Genomic DNA, 15,549 nt, shown 5'->3' with positions numbered 1-15,549 from the left:
TGAATGTATTGGAAGAAATAGAAGATGCTGTGGGACTGAAGTTCAAATTAGTCCAAGAGAAAACCCATTGGGTTTTTCATGAGCGATCCTTGGCTGTTGTCTTAAAATTACTGCAACCCTTATTACTGGCTTTGGAAAGTATCTACCAAGAGTGGACCGATCTAAGTAGTGATCTACTAGTGCACTACTTTTGCTACTATGTTCAGAGAAAACAATCACTATTCTCTCTCTTGTAAGTCTACTGTTGAAAGCACTTGGGTCATTAAACAATGCCATCTAGGCATCTGCTACAACAGTAGTAGATCTTTGTCCAGCAATTGATCCAACTGTAGCTTCTATCAGAGAAATATCTATTGAAAACGTACTGGAAGAAGCAAAGACTTCAATCCAGAAGTTAACTAATGAAGGACTAATGACTCTTCCTTAAGTGAAGAGGACAAGAAGTGTTTAAGCCAGTTGAAAAAGTACATTGACTTGATTCTTACAAATCTACAACAGCGACTTCTGGATTCTACTCAACCTCTGTGTAGCTTTTACAGATGTCTGTCTTGTAAAACACCGGCAATTGAGTGGAGTGAGGCACTGCCAGCAATGGGGCTGCCATGTGGTCAGGACAGAATAGAGAATTTGAACGCACAGTGGAATGTCATACAACGAATGAATGAAGATTTGACTGCAGCTTCTTTTTTATCATTGTTAGTGGCTCAACCTGATCTTTGTGCTATATTTCCTGGGATGAAAGAAGTAGGAATTCATCTCTTGCTACTCCCAGTCACAACAGCTACAGTTGGGCGTTCTTTTTCATCATTGAACAGGATTTTGTGTTCTGAAAAAAGTCGCCTTCTGCCTGATCATGTGAATGAACTAATGAGCATATCAATTGAAGGACTGGAAGTACCGGACACATGAGAAGCCACCAAAGATGAACACACTGCATTAGAGAAGTTCATTAACAAAGCTGGGCAAAATTACAAGAAACCAAGAAGGATGTAGCCATAGTGCTTCACAGAAGGCTTAAATAGCCAACTTCATTTGTGTGATGATTTTTAAAATGAGTTAAATCTAATAAAATGCTTGTGGAACATTTTTCAGTTTTTACTATGGTGCCATACAGCCCACCTTCGTCCTCATGGTCTCGCCCCTTGGCTCTCACCCCCCCTGTAAATTCAAATACTGCCTCTAATTTCAATTCCTGGGGAGAAAACAATGTGGGGTAATCATGGGGAGATGGCAGACAGTTAGCTCTCATGGGGGGATGGGGGAGTTGACCCTGACTCGGGGGTGGGGGTGGGGGGGCGCATGAGGGAATGCTTGGTTCTTCCCCACAGCTGGGTGGTGGCAGAGGGATACATAGTTATCGTTATCCTGGTGTGGGCTGAGTGACACCGTACCACCTCCCCCCTCCACACACACAGGGGCAGATTGTCCCTGCTTTGAAGTAACCACTGACATGGAGTGCAGGGAGGCTATAATTTCTGACAGGTGAGACCGCTCCCATATTAGGAAATTCCTGGTTACTATTCATCTATCTTGCTGCAGGCAAGGTTGGACCCCACTTTAATTCCCGCTTGCCAAAATCTGTTCCCCATTGCCAGTAACTATTTTTTGGCAGATTGAGGGAAATTTTCCTGGTTCTCTTTCTTGTCCCAGCTAGTGGGTGAGGATGTTTTCGTGTTTGACTGGGAATATTCATGGAGATTGCTCAGGACGGTTTTAACCACATACATTTGTACTGTATTGCAGCCACAACATGTTATAATGTGTTTTGGTCCCAACAGTCCTGATGGTCTTGTAACTGGTTACCCAGCATGGTTGATTATTTTGAACCTGCGTTGTGTATGAGCTGGCTTATAAGATGGTTTGGTCAGTTTTTTGTTATAGAATCATAGAAATGTAGGTCTGGAAGGAACCTCAAGAGGTTATCTAGCCCAGTGGTTCTCAATCTTTTTGGGCTCAGGACCCATTTGTAAATGTTTATGGTCCATTATAACCCAGTAAATAGTCTGGGGATGGAGGCCTTAGGGTGGTTTTGGTCGGATCCTGCACGGCACTCATCCCACAGTGCTGGCTCCTGCAGCTCCTGTGCTGTGGGGCTGACTGCAGGAGCCATTTGTGTGAGTGGAGTCGTGACCTGGCTCATGGGGTTACAGTGCCACTTACTCAAATTTGGCCTACCTAGACTCCTGTTGTCATGATAGATGGGCCAAATCTGAGTGGCGCTGGGACCCCAGAGGTTGCAGTGCCTGGAGCAGGGAGGCAAGCCCAGCCAGCCCTGTGGGACAGGAGCTGTCACGTGACCACTTGAAACACTCTGATGACCCAATTTTGGGTACCGACCCATGGGTTGAGAAATCCTGATGTAGCCCATCTCCCCTCTGCCCCCCCCCCCCCCGCCCCACTGAGGAAGGATTAATAAAAAAAACCAAAATTCCATGCTTTAGCCAAGATTTATACCTGGGGTAATGCACGTTTTTGTTTTAACCTAGTCAGTACAGTTTAATAATAATACCTAGATTTCTATCTAACATTTTTCATCACTAGATCTCAAAGTGCTCTACAAAAGAGGTCAGTGTTGTTACTGCCATTTTTGCAGAGGAGAAAATTGAGGCACAGAGGTGTGAAGTGACATGCCTAAGGTCACGCAGCAAGCCAGTGGCAGAACTGGGAATAGAATTGAGGTCTCTCAAGTTCCAGCCCAGTGCTCTGTCCATTCTGGTGGACCAAATCATCTTACTACCTGGTCAGGCTACATGAGAGTGTATAAAATTTGGTTCTTGCTACCATAGAAATGAGATGTTTTTAAAGAATTCCAAGGATCATTGTTGTTTTTTCATGGCTCTGCCTCACCCTCAGCAGAATAGCTTCTAGTATTAAAGGCTAAGTGCTGGCTGTTGATGAGTATTTAATGGCTGCTTCAAATGACTGCCCTCCTTGCACAACTGGTGTTTGAGTTATTATTGTGAAAGCCAGTACCATTTCTACAGTATGAAAGGCGCTAGCTATAAGGTGCTAATTCTTCTTACAATATTTCAGCACAATGCAAAGAACTTCACGACTGAAGAGAGAGCTGCATTTGTTGACCACAGAGCCTCCCCCAGGCATTATGTTCTGGCAAAACAAAAACCGGATGGATGATCTACGAGCCCGTATGTATTACCATCATGTTTTTTTTTGTGGGGGAGGGTTGGTATGCGTTTCACTAAAATTGTCTCTGCTGTGGTAATGTTTACTGGGCAGTGTCTGTACTTAGCAATTTGGGGATGAAATTAACCCCAGTCTGACATTTTTGTTTGAATCTTGTCCACTCTTCATCTTTTTTTTTTTTAATTCCCCTTCTTTATGTTCCCTATTGATTGGATCCCTGGTCATGTGGCTAGGGAGTGTGGACCAGGGGGAGTAGTTAAGGAAACAGCCACACTCGTATGCTCCCTGTAACATGATTTACTGTTGCTAGAAGTAGTTGTAGCCCCCTCTCATGGCTTTTCAACACTGCTGAAGGAGTCTGTGCATGTAGGGGGTTGGATGTGCTTTGCTAACAAGGTTTTATAGATGGCTTGGAGACTAAGGTTTCAGGTTTCCTGCTATGAGGAAGGCCAGACATCCACAGAGTTTTCCCTCCATAACTCAGCCTTTGGTCCTTTAGATTAACTCAATTTCAGGCACTGACTTCCAGAAGAAACAATACAGGGGAGCAGTATTGAAGATTATGGCCCTGTACTCCTAAACATTAGCTTTGCCACCTTAACCCAAGAGATTGCTTGGGTCTCTAGGCCAATTCTCAGTCCTGGTTCTAGGGCTGAACATTATTTCAACGTCTTTTTCAACTATTGGCTGAAAATTCACCATGGTTATTGTATCATGCTCACAGTCTGGAACTTGAGAAATTTTCTCTCCTTCAGGAGTCATGGCCAGTTTTAACGTCTGAAGTATGAGAAGGGAGGAAGTATCAAGGCTTTGCCTGGGTGTAAAGATAGGAAGGTCAGACACGCAGACGGAATTTGTGAAATAACATACTCTTTCTTTACTATGCAGAGCACTCGCTCAGCTGAGCTCCAGCAATACAATTTTTGTCAGTGAAGAGGTTCCAACCTGTAACAGTCACACTTTTTTTTTTGCTTCCAAAATTAGATAATTAATGATTGTTTAGGCCCTTCCTAGTTCTCACTTAAAACATAGGGGTTATTGACCTTACTGCACAGCAGGGTAGAACAAAATGTTTAGTGACGAGGTGGCAATGGTCACTTCTGTTGGCAGATCCGGACATTGCTACAGTTAGAAATGGTGTGATGAGAATGCACGACTGTAGCAGAAGCATGATGGGAGTGGGGGCGGGGGGGAACACTTACCCATTTTGAATGTTATAGTTGTCTAATTTTTTTTTCTTTAAGAAATTTTGGGTGGTGCAAACACGCCATATGATAAAGGAGTTTTCAACTTGGAAGTAGTTGTTCCTGAAAGGTAATTAAATCACTGCATCTAGGAAGGTGGGCAGAAGGGAGAACACACATAGTAAGAGGGAATTTTTTTTAACTTCCTGTCAAATATGTCAGTTTGTGTGAGATAAGAAGAGGTGGTATCCTGTATATTAGGAGGATTGGAGCAATGGGCATAAAGTGTAATAGTTTGGTTCTTTGCCTTCAGCCTCCCTGTTTGTGACATTATCAATCAGTTTTTAGGTGAGAGAGATTTTATTAATGTACTTATTTATTTGTAATATGAAGATTTCACTTTCAAACTCCCAAGGTGTGTAACAATGCACACAAAAAATCTAGAAATACTTTGTCAGGATCCTTAAATTATTTTGATGCCTTTAAACAATTTTGAAAGGGGAAAAAAAAAAAAAAGGACCTGTATGGTGCATAAATTCATGGAGGGATAGGTCCATCAATGGCTGTTAGCCAGGAAGGGCAGGAATGGTGTACCTAGCCGCTGTTTGCCAGAAGCTGGGAATGAGCGACAGAGGATGGATCACTTGACGATTACCTGTTCTGTTCATTCCCTCTGGGGCACCTGGCACTGGCCGCTGTCGGAAGACAGGATACTAGGCTAGATGGACCTTTGGTCTGACCCAGTACTGCATCTTTTTCCTGTTCACAGCTAAAGTGAATTGATGTAACTAAAAGAGATGTCAGGGAAAATGAGAAAAGCAAGTAATCTGAGGCAACGAGAAGTTAGCTTCCGAGCAAAAGGGAATTTAGTGCTGTGCAAAGGACAGAAACCAAACTGAAAACAGTCAAGAGGGCATGGGCCAGAGATGGGGTGTTTCCTCCAAAAATGTGCTGAGGAGAAGATGGTTGGAATTTGCAAGTGGCTGGAGAGAGGACACTATAGTGTTGTTGGTGGTAATGTGGCAAATAGAATGCTAATGGAACTGAACATTCAATTTAGACTATATTTTAAATGAAAACTGTTTCTTTAACACCTCTTCTTAAAAGGTATCCATTTGAACCCCCGAAGATTCGCTTTCTGACACCTATCTACCATCCCAACATTGACTCTGCTGGAAGGATTTGCCTGGATGTTCTCAGATTACCACCCAAAGTAAGGCAGCGCTACTCTAGTGGGGATCAACAAGGTTACAGATGATGCTAAACTCCCCTATTGTCCCAGCTGTAAAAAGCTTCCCTGATATTTAATATTGGCTCTTGTTTACATGGATACTCATGATACAGGTGACTGTATAATGCATGCCATTGGTTATTCACTAAGATGTATTTTTCTTTGCTTTTTTTAATGCTTTAAGGGCTGGGATTCTCGAAGGGACTTATGAGTCAGGTGCCCCTCTGAAAATCACAGCCTGGATCCTGGTACAATACAGATGTAGATGACACTGCGGATCAGTGTCAATTAAGTTGGAGTGAGATCTCTGCATCGCTAGAATTGCTCTCTTGAAATGGCCCGAATAGAAGCTGCAGAGCTAATTGGTATGAGCGCTATGCCTCTGTCTGTCTGCTGTAGAGCAAGTTAGCACTGTAGCTGTGGTGAACCAAAAGAGTGAGAGCCAGGTCAGTCCTGGAATGTTTTTCTCCTTTGTAGGAGAGGTCAAAACATTACTGGTTTGAGATCCACTAACCTGGCATCAGATGTCTTCCCTGCTGTATAAACTGACCACCTAGTGGTAACCACCTTATGTACTGCATTGAGGTCTGGAAACTCCAGAGGAAAATTAATTAGTTTTCTGTATGTCAGCTAATAATCCCTGTTAAACTCTGTTTTTATTGTTCTGTTTCTGTGAAGGGTGCATGGAGGCCGTCCCTGAATATCTCCACATTGCTGACCTCCATACAGCTTCTGATGAGCGAGCCTAACCCCGATGACCCCCTCATGGCAGACATAGTACGTACTCTTCTTTTGTTCCCTTGGTGCAAATGCTGGGGCATGCAAATTAGAGCAGAGACTATGTGGTACTTGTGCTCATTCTTCTATATAGGGAACTAAGTGTGTTCACAGGTGCTTGATTAAGTGTCTATCCTCCTTGTCTCTTGCTTTATTATTTCTAGTCCTCGGAGTATAAATACAACAAGGAAGTGTTCATCAGAAATGCCAAACAATGGACTGAGAAGTATGCAAGCCAGCAAAAGAGGGTAAGAAATGTACCATGCTTTGACTCTGCTACAAAGGAATTGGGTGTAGGCTAATCTTCACATGTATAATCTTGCTAGTCCTCAGGAAGTAATATGAGTGACGCAGATATAGGCATCACTTTCAATACTCTTCTTTTTTTCTTGCCTCTAACCCACTGATCCCAGTGCATGTTTGGATGTCTATTTCAGGTTCCAATTCCAGTATTTTTTTATTGGGAGTGGATTGCCTGTCTTCATAGAATTGAGTCCCTGGGTTGCCAGGGCTGTGATTGTGCCATAATGTAAACTCTCTGAATTTAACTTTGCTCTTTAAGAAATTGGCCTTCTAAACCCAGGATTGTGAGTTCAATCCTTGAGGGGGCCATTTAGGGATCTGGGGCACCAAAACAAAAAGCCCCCGAAAACCTCAGTGACAGTACTTGGTCCTGCTAGTGAAGGCAGGGGACTGGACTTGATGACCTTTCAAGGTCCCTTCCAGTTCTATGAGATAGGTATATCTCCAAATTTTTGTTAATTCTGTTTAGGTAAACTTTACTTTGTTTCCCTACCCATGTTGTCATAGCTAGAAATTCCTGTGTATGTGGCCTAGTATACACTTAAAGTTTTGTCCGTATAACTATAGTGATATAGTTATACAGGCAAAACCTTCCTAGTGTAGACACAGCTTATACCAGCAAAAGGACTTTTTTGCTGATATAACTGCAGCTAGGTGTACACTATAGACTTCTACTCGGATAACTGTCAGTTGGGATGTGAAGAAGTGTGTGATCCCTGACTGACAGAGCTGTGCTGGCAGAAGCCCCTAATGTAGATGCAGGTATTCTAGCAAAGCTGCTCTTTTACCAGTATAGTTGGTGTCATTTGTGATGGGGTCAGAGAGGTGGTTTTACCATATATGTAGACCATATTCTGTCGGCATAGCTGTTTTCACACTAAGTGTGCTTTCCTGGTATGGTATTCCTGTACCAGTAAAGTGCTCCTAGTGTAGACATAGCTTGTGTCTACACTAGGGCTCTTTGCTGGTTCTAAAAACGTTTATTTAAAAAAAATCACACCCATAACTGACATTATTATACTGGCAACATTTCTAGAGTATACCTGACCTGTGTCTCAGGTGAGTCCTTCCACTTCCGGTGTCTGCTCTACATGGACTTATGAAAAGTGCCCTGGGATATTTTTAAGAGTTGGGGTCTGTCAAAATATCCCTTCCTGTTGTACTTTGTGCTGGCTTTCTGTTTGAGTAATATAAATGTACAGTTATCTTTGGGAAATGTATGGTCATATGCAGATTATAGAAGGGGATTATGTCCTCTTAACATGGGGATTGCTCATGACATCTGTCACAGGGTGGCTGGCCCCTGTAACTGAGTAGGTCCAGCTCCCCTATGCCAGAGCAGGTGCTCCCAGCTAGGCCAGGTAAGGGGGCAGGGTTGCACCTGCCGCTATAGAGTGAGTTCCACTGAAGGACTGGCTAAGAGCAGACACTGGCTGATGGAGAGTGAGACAGGAAATTGTAGGAGGCAGGACTGCCAGAATCCCTGTGGAGGGGAGGTATTGAAAGCCTGAGATTCAAAGGGTGAGCTGAGAAAATGTTTTTGTTGGTTTGTTTAAGTTTGGGAATAAAACTGCATGAAAGAGACTTTGGGTGTGGCAGAGTGTTTTGGCAAGCTGGGGAGAAGCCCTGCCTTGTGACAACATCCCTCTACTAGTATTTGTGAGAGGTTAAATGAATTTAACAAAAGTTGATTCCATGCTTTATTATTTATTTGTATTGTGGTCATGCCTAGAAACCCCAGTCAAGGCTTCTGATCCCTTTGTGCTAGGCACTGTGTACACACACACACTGAACTGAGGGTCCCTGCCACAAAGACTTTGCAGTCTGAGTATATATAATGAGAGACAGTGGCTGGATACAACGAATATATGGGGGAGCATAACAAAGTAGTGCAATGATTATGATTAGAGTAGAAAGCAGAGGACAGACACACCAGCTGCCCAGCCAATGTTACGTGTTTTGTAAGCATTACAAATGTACTAACCCTATGTTCACAGGCATGGAAGGTGCTGGTCACTCCTCTCTGTGGTTTACCATGTGGGTAAAACATATAGAGCCTGCTATTCAACCCTTTTCCTTATGTGTAGCTCCTGAAGATGGAGCTAGACATTTTAGATCTCCTCCAACAAATTTATTCTAGTCATAATAGACTGCCTCTAGCTGCCCCAGTCCTGTGGTGATGCTCAATGGGGACAAGGGAGTGGGCTGTCAACCCACTGAAGAATTTCTGGCAGGTGGGCTTCCTTAGTATCATGTTTGTTTGGGAGAGATCTCTTATGCTGAAGCATATTAGTGAAAGGATGAGATGATATAACTAGCCATCCTTCTGCATCCTCACCTGATGGAATGCCATGGTCCGGAGTCTTCCCAGAACTCCTTAGGCAACATTCAAAACATTTTCAGATAAAGTGTATACCTGAAGTCCTATGTTTAAGGTGACTAATAGACTCAGCAGGAGTTCCCTGGGATTTTACTCTTTGAGCAAGCTCCTGTATGTGTACAAAGTTGAGGCCCTACTAGGCCTAGTGTGAAAGGAGTGAGGGCAACAGGTCTGTCATAGTGATAATGGAGGAGAAATTGCCTCTTGCACAACATGAGACAAATGGTTGTTAGCACAGAATGCTAGGGCAAGTTTAGAGATGCGGTCTCTTGAGGCAGAACAACATGCAGCCAGCCACTGCCCATTTCCACATGCTCAGCAAAGAGACTATGTTTTAGTATTCTCCCCTGGACACAGTGGGAGGGAGTGGAGCTCGTTGTAGAAGGGATGCTTTAATTTCTCACCGTATCAGCTACGGCGAGATAGAAGAGGGCTACTTAGGGTCTGATTTTTCCATTGTCCTGCACCGTGTGTTGTCATGTAGGCCAGTGTAAAGAGCTTAGTTGGCAGCGTTACGCACTTTGCACTGCTGTGAATGACTGCATGAGGTACTGGGCCGTGGAGAATCAGGTCCTAGATGTGTGCAGGAGAGGGAAAAACAGGGACCCTGTTACTACCCCCCACAACTAGCTGCTGGGATGGATCGTGACTCAGAACTCTTCACAGTGCTTGATTAGAGAAGTGCAGCAACTGCGGAATAGCTTCTGTTTATTGACCCATCACATAAAATGGTTTTAACAAAGGAGTCAAAGGCGGCCTTCAGCCTCAGTTGGTTAGTGTTTCCTTTTTCCACTCAAATATCCAGCAAGCTGTAGAGGAAACAACTAGAATTGTTTTGCAATTGTAACACTAGGGGGCACCTGCACCCTTGACAATTGTCTGACTTCTGGAAAATAGCTGGGCAGTCTCATTCCCCAGACTAATGAAAATGGGCTGCTTGTTGTCCAACTTACCTTCCTACTGGAGAATGTACTTGTCTTGTTCCTCCAGTAGGTGGTGTATTTGGTTTTGTATTATCTCGGCTTCTCATGGCAAATGGGGACTGATGTCTGACAAAGTCCTTGCCTCCCAGGCTCTGCGCAGCTCTGTGCCTGCCCCTTGGCTCACTGCTTCCACCAACTCTTGTTCCACTGGGGCCCTGTGCTCAGCTAATCCTGCCTTTTTGTCACACTCCCTTTTTGTCTTTCTCCCCCAAGCACCTCTGTGGGCACCCTATGCGCCCCAAACAAGCTCTCTGATCCTGCGTGCCATGGAGCCATTGTGCTATCCCAACACCCCATTTCTTCTGAGATCTCCCCTAACCTGACCACTCTCCTCCCTTAAATTAGTAATGTAAATCACATTTTAAAACTATGGGGAACTAACCCCATGTAAACAATCAGCCTTGTGACATTACTTTGTGTAACCCTTGTCCTCCCCTATCTTCATCCTTGAGCATTGTCTGTCCCAAAGTCCTGTCTAATTTAGACTGTAAGCTCTTTATGCAGGGATTGTTTCTTTCGTTTGAAAGGTCTGTCTCCTATGTATACAGGTCTTGCTTTTGTGACTGGCAGCTCCATTGCAATGTAACTGTCACGGGAGGCTGTGATGGTGCAGAGTGAGGAGATCCCTTGGGTAACAATCTCTCAGCCCCATAGGTTTTGCTGATGGGGACTGAGACCTTGAATGTGCCCAGTTTTCATTGGGGTGCCAGTATTGTGAGCACAGTAGTAGGATAATGCGCACCTGTGTTGCTGCAATATTCTGAACTATTGGCAAGTTTGTTTAAGATTGTTGATTTCATAGCTAGGTACAGAGAATTACAGTAATCAAGCCTGGAGGTCCATGAATGTGTGGATCAATGTGGCCAAGTCTGCACCTGCCAGGAGGATGCAAAGTTGTCATAGCAATGGAGCCCTGCAAATCTGCAGATATCCCTTTTATATCTGCGGATAACCGCAGATCACGTTTGCGGCTTGCGGATCGGATGCGGATACAAATTTTGTATCCATGCATGGCTTTGCATACTGGCTGTAAGTTGAAAAGGACATTCCCCTGTGGCCGTAGCTACTGGAATATCCAATCCAAGTGGACATTAGGCCTGTGGGTTGTTTCAAGGATTTGAGAGGGAGGCCGTATGATGCAGGTGCTTCTTTTCTCCACCAGCTTCACCTCAATCTTTCCAGTCAGTTGCTCTCATCTAGTTGCTTATTTTAATTTGTACTCCTTAGGTGCCCTGTAACTCCTCTGTATCCTGTTATGTACTTGGGGGAAAAAAAGACAATACGAGTGTTAAGGTTGCAAAGTCAAGCACTTGAGAGTTAGGAAGTGTCAGAGTTAAGGTTGCTTATACAAACTGAATTTGACCCCTTCTTTTGTAATACTCAGTCTTTTAATTAAATGATCACACACTTATTATTTATTTGTATTACTGTAGTGGCTAGGAGCCCTAGTCATGGACCAGAATCGCATTGTGCTAGGTAAAGACAAAGTACAAACTTTTTGCCAGAGCCCCCCTGCTTCATTTAGTGCAACAGATGGACAGTATTCACTGACATGGTTATTCAGTGTTTTTATTCTCATCATTGAGTTACCCTGTTCCTCACTTGTGCATATCATCCAAATCCTGCTATGGAGACAGTATTATTAATTCTCTTGTGGGCTTTTCTAGGATGCTCTTCATTATAGTATCTGAGTTTTCAGAAACATTAATGAAATTATCTTCACAACAGCCCTATTGAGGTAGGGAGGCATTAATTCCATCTTATAGTGGGGGACTGAAGCACAGATATTGAGGCCAAAATAGCCCAAGTGTCCACAAATGTTGGGTGCCCAATTTGAGACGGATGGGGCCTGATTTTTCAGGTCACTTAGCATTTTTATGGCACTTCTTATGTTCAAACAACAGTTCCCATTGATTTAAATTAGCAGTTCTAAGTTCTCAGCACTTCTACAAATCAGGCTCCAGAATCTCAAGTTGGGCACCTAGAAAATGAACACAGTGGCCACCTGTGAAAATTTTGGTTTTACGTGACTCACCCCGTGTCACATAGGAGCTCTGTGGCAGAATCCAGTTCTTCAGGGTGGCATTCAACTGTTCTAACCATGAGACCATCCTTTCTCTTCCTGTAATTCACTGCCTTATTCATGACACAGTTAACTTCTGCAACAAATGAGGCTGGGCTCCTGCCTGTTAAGAGTGCTAATGCCAATGTAAGATTCAGGCCTGTATTTTTGCCTAAGATGGCATTTTGGGTTTTGCTTGCCTGTTTGAGTCTTGATACACTTACATTCTTATTAATATGTGAGAACAAAGGACAAATGCACTGTGTATGTTGCTTCTGTCTAGCCAGATGGGTTTATTAGCATACTGGGAACAGATAAGAGCAGTTTGTGTTACTAGAGCGCACACTTTAAGACTGTCTCAACTCCTATCTCAAGGCAGGGTCAAGCAACCATTGGGGAGGGGCAAATGGGGATTGGAGGGAAGGTATAAAACACTAAAAGGCCAAAGAAATGCCTGTCCCTGACCATAGCACAACCTCACTCCTTACCCCTGCCATGGGGTACAAAAGAGGTGGGACGAAGACCCCAGACCCACGACCCCACAAAATGGAACATGACCAAAAGTTGTAAGGGGCGGGACTATGGGCGTGCATCTCAGTTATAATTATGCTTGCTGAGGAGGGCTGGGACAGGACACTGGGAAACAAGGCTCTGTGTCGTCAGAGTTGTGGGACACATGCTTGCTGGAAACTAACCCCAATAAACATCGCATTGCCTGCACTTTGGATTTCTGGTCTTCTGCTTTCTGTCTGTGTAACAAGAACCAGGGGAGAGGGTGAAGGGAAAACACTCTTAACACTATAGACAATGGCTTCTTTCACTATGCAAACCTGATTTGTTCCCTGAACACTCTCATCTTGTGTACTGAATGAGATGGGAGTCCTCAGGAAAAATAGTTTGTGATCATGTAATTAAAGAGGAGGAGAGGAACTTAGGGCAGGTCTGCCCTAGAAAGTTAGGACGACCCAGGTATGTCACTCAGGGATGTGAAAAATTCACACCTCTGGGAGACATAGTTAAGCTGGTGTAATCCCCAGTGTAGACAGTGCTAGGTTGACAAAAGAATTCTTTCATCAACCTACCTACTGACTCCCAGAGAGGTGAATTTACGACAGTGACAGAAGAACCCCTTCCATCACTGTAGCGAGTCTCTATGCTACAGCTATGCCACTGTAGCATTTCTAGCGTAGACATAACCTAAGGTTCTACTTGTTATGGCTGTGGGGGAAAAACAGGCTTGAAAATGTGTCCCAAGTGTCACCATCTGCCTGAGTGAGAAACAAATAGTTCTGAAGTGTGAGCTGCCCCATTTGTCTCATGGGTGATGATTTGGATGCCCGTGATAATACTTTAAATAAAAACATAGGTAACTAGAGTTGGTTGACATTTTCACAGGAATGTGTTTTTTGGCACACTTTTTGATTAATTTGTTTTTTTTAATGAAAATTTCAAAACTAACTTTTTAATTGAAATTTTTCATTTTGGTTTTCGGAAAACCAATTTTTTTTTTTACATTTTTTATATTTTTCTTTTCTATCTTTTGTTTGCAATTAAACGTAGTAGAATGAATTTCTAGAGTTATTCCTCACCCCCCCACACACACTTTTTCCCTTTTTTCCTTCACTCTAACTCTTCAGACTTCCTGAATTTTGGGAAAGTTCCAGAGTGGCAGAAGGAAACATAGGAGTGGAAGGGACTTCCTGGCTCATCAAGTCCAGTCCCTGCTATCACAGGCAACCCCATCAAATAACCTGGGTCATAAATTTATCAAACTCTGTCTTAACACTAGTTAGGTTGTTCTCCCCCACTGTTCCTATTGGGAGGCTGTTCCAGAACTCACTTTTCTGATGGCTAGAAACCTTCTAATTTCCTCACACCTTCTATGGGCCATCTTAATTATCACTTCAAAAAGTTTTTTTTCCTCCTGCTAACGATAGCTCATCTCAATTGATTAGACTCTGCCTGTTGGTATGCATACTTCCACCTTTTCATGTTCTCTGTATGTATAAATATCTCCTGTCTGTGTGTTCCATTCTATGCATCCGAAGAAGTGAGCTTTAGCTCACGAAAGCTCATGCTCAAATAAATTTGTTAGTCTTTAAGGTGCCACAAGTACTCCTGTTTTTTTTGCAGCCTAAATTGGTCAATTTATACACTTTTTTTTTTAGTGTTGGATTTGTATACAGTAGTCTGAGGTGCTTTGGGATATTTCCCCACACACACCATATTATAAATGTGTAAGTCTGGCAATAATTTTCCAAGAGGAAGTGCTAGTGTATCTCCAGGAAGTGAATGCTCCTTCTAGGGCAGACTTGATCTTTCAAACTGACTGTGAATGTTACAAATATAAAGGTAAACTTCTTTGTTTGAATCATTTGTGTCTTATGTACCAGGCTTCCAAAACTCCAGATGAGGAAGTGACCCAAAGCGAGGCTAGCACTCCCAAAGAATCTGCCATCTCCCAGAAAAGAAAAGCAAATGATATCAGCAGGAAGGGGAAAAAACCCTGCCTCGATTCATAGAGGTTTTCTGTGTAAATACACATTCATAAAAATGTTTAACACTGGCAGGTTTCACTTGTCTCTCTGTGCTTGAGCTGATACTTGCGATAGCAGGGGTTTGTTTTCAAATTTAAGCTTTTTATTCTCAGTAGCATTACATGTTTTGTATTCTTGTTCGTCTTGCATTGTTTGTCTCCAAGTATTGTGAAGGAAGGCAGAATTGGGAATAATAAATCAGTCTTGTATGTTTTAGAGTTCTCTTGTGATGATTGTCATTGTGTGAATGAGAAATTGCTTAACATTGCTCATGGACGGTATGTGGCCAGTCTGGCTTTTTTGTTTTTGTGGTTGATGACAGGCTAGAAATTGGAGCACATAATTAAAGGATGTACTTGAATTTGTAAGTAATATTTTGCTGTTTCCCGCCACAATTGAGACATCAGCACACCTGCCTGTAGCAGACACTTCAGTTTCCCTTGTTGGAGTAATAATAGTAAATGATACATGAGTGTGGACATATTGTATACTTTGTATCTCACCCTTTCCCCAGCCATCTTCCCACCTGTGCAATCAGTAACCAGCTCATAAATCAGAGGAACACTACTTCCACAAGCTGAGCAGATGGCTTAATGTTTTATAGCCCAAACTGGAGCGGAGTCTACGGGGAGACTTAAACTGATGTAATTTATACCTTCCAGTCCCTTAAGGCATATTTGCATCCACTCATCAACTTGTAACTTACACCTCAAGTCTGCATGTGGCCATTGAATGTAATGTAATCTAAATTTTGGTAATCTTGATACCCGAGGGACTGAAAAAGGTGAGAGTTGTTTCTCTTGCTATGTTAACTGGACTATGTAAGAAATTGTAATTTAATGCAGCAACTGCTATTCCTCACTTCCTTCTGACTTCCCAACATGTAAATTTCACCGTCAGTTCCCTTATGCACTAGTATATAGGTGCAAAGGAGTCTGTTAGTGTAAG

At 43.0% G+C, this 15,549-nt stretch overlaps 1 protein-coding gene across 5 annotated transcripts in view; it reads left to right on the top strand.

The window, feature by feature from the left end:
* Window positions 1–14,819, top strand: part of UBE2T (ubiquitin conjugating enzyme E2 T) — a 35,327-nt gene extending 20,508 nt beyond the window's left edge. For all 5 annotated transcript variants that reach the window (XM_045014773.1, XM_045014771.1, XM_045014772.1 and 2 more), the window contains 6 exons: window positions 3,034–3,146; window positions 4,389–4,458; window positions 5,436–5,541; window positions 6,238–6,336; window positions 6,501–6,584; window positions 14,458–14,819. In XM_045014773.1, the coding sequence (XP_044870708.1) occupies window positions 3,038–3,146; window positions 4,389–4,458; window positions 5,436–5,541; window positions 6,238–6,336; window positions 6,501–6,584; window positions 14,458–14,586 (597 nt within the window). In that variant the 5' untranslated portion in view covers window positions 3,034–3,037 and the 3' untranslated portion in view covers window positions 14,587–14,819. The remainder of the gene's footprint in view (window positions 1–3,033; window positions 3,147–4,388; window positions 4,459–5,435; window positions 5,542–6,237; window positions 6,337–6,500; window positions 6,585–14,457) is intronic.
* Window positions 14,820–15,549: the final 730 nt, after the last annotated feature.

This window comes from Mauremys mutica, chromosome 4 (genome assembly GCF_020497125.1).
Source record: "Mauremys mutica isolate MM-2020 ecotype Southern chromosome 4, ASM2049712v1, whole genome shotgun sequence".
Classification (NCBI taxonomy): Eukaryota; Metazoa; Chordata; order Testudines; family Geoemydidae; genus Mauremys; species Mauremys mutica.
Note: the sequence above shows the minus strand (reverse complement) of the source record. Positions and strands in the feature narration are given on the sequence as shown.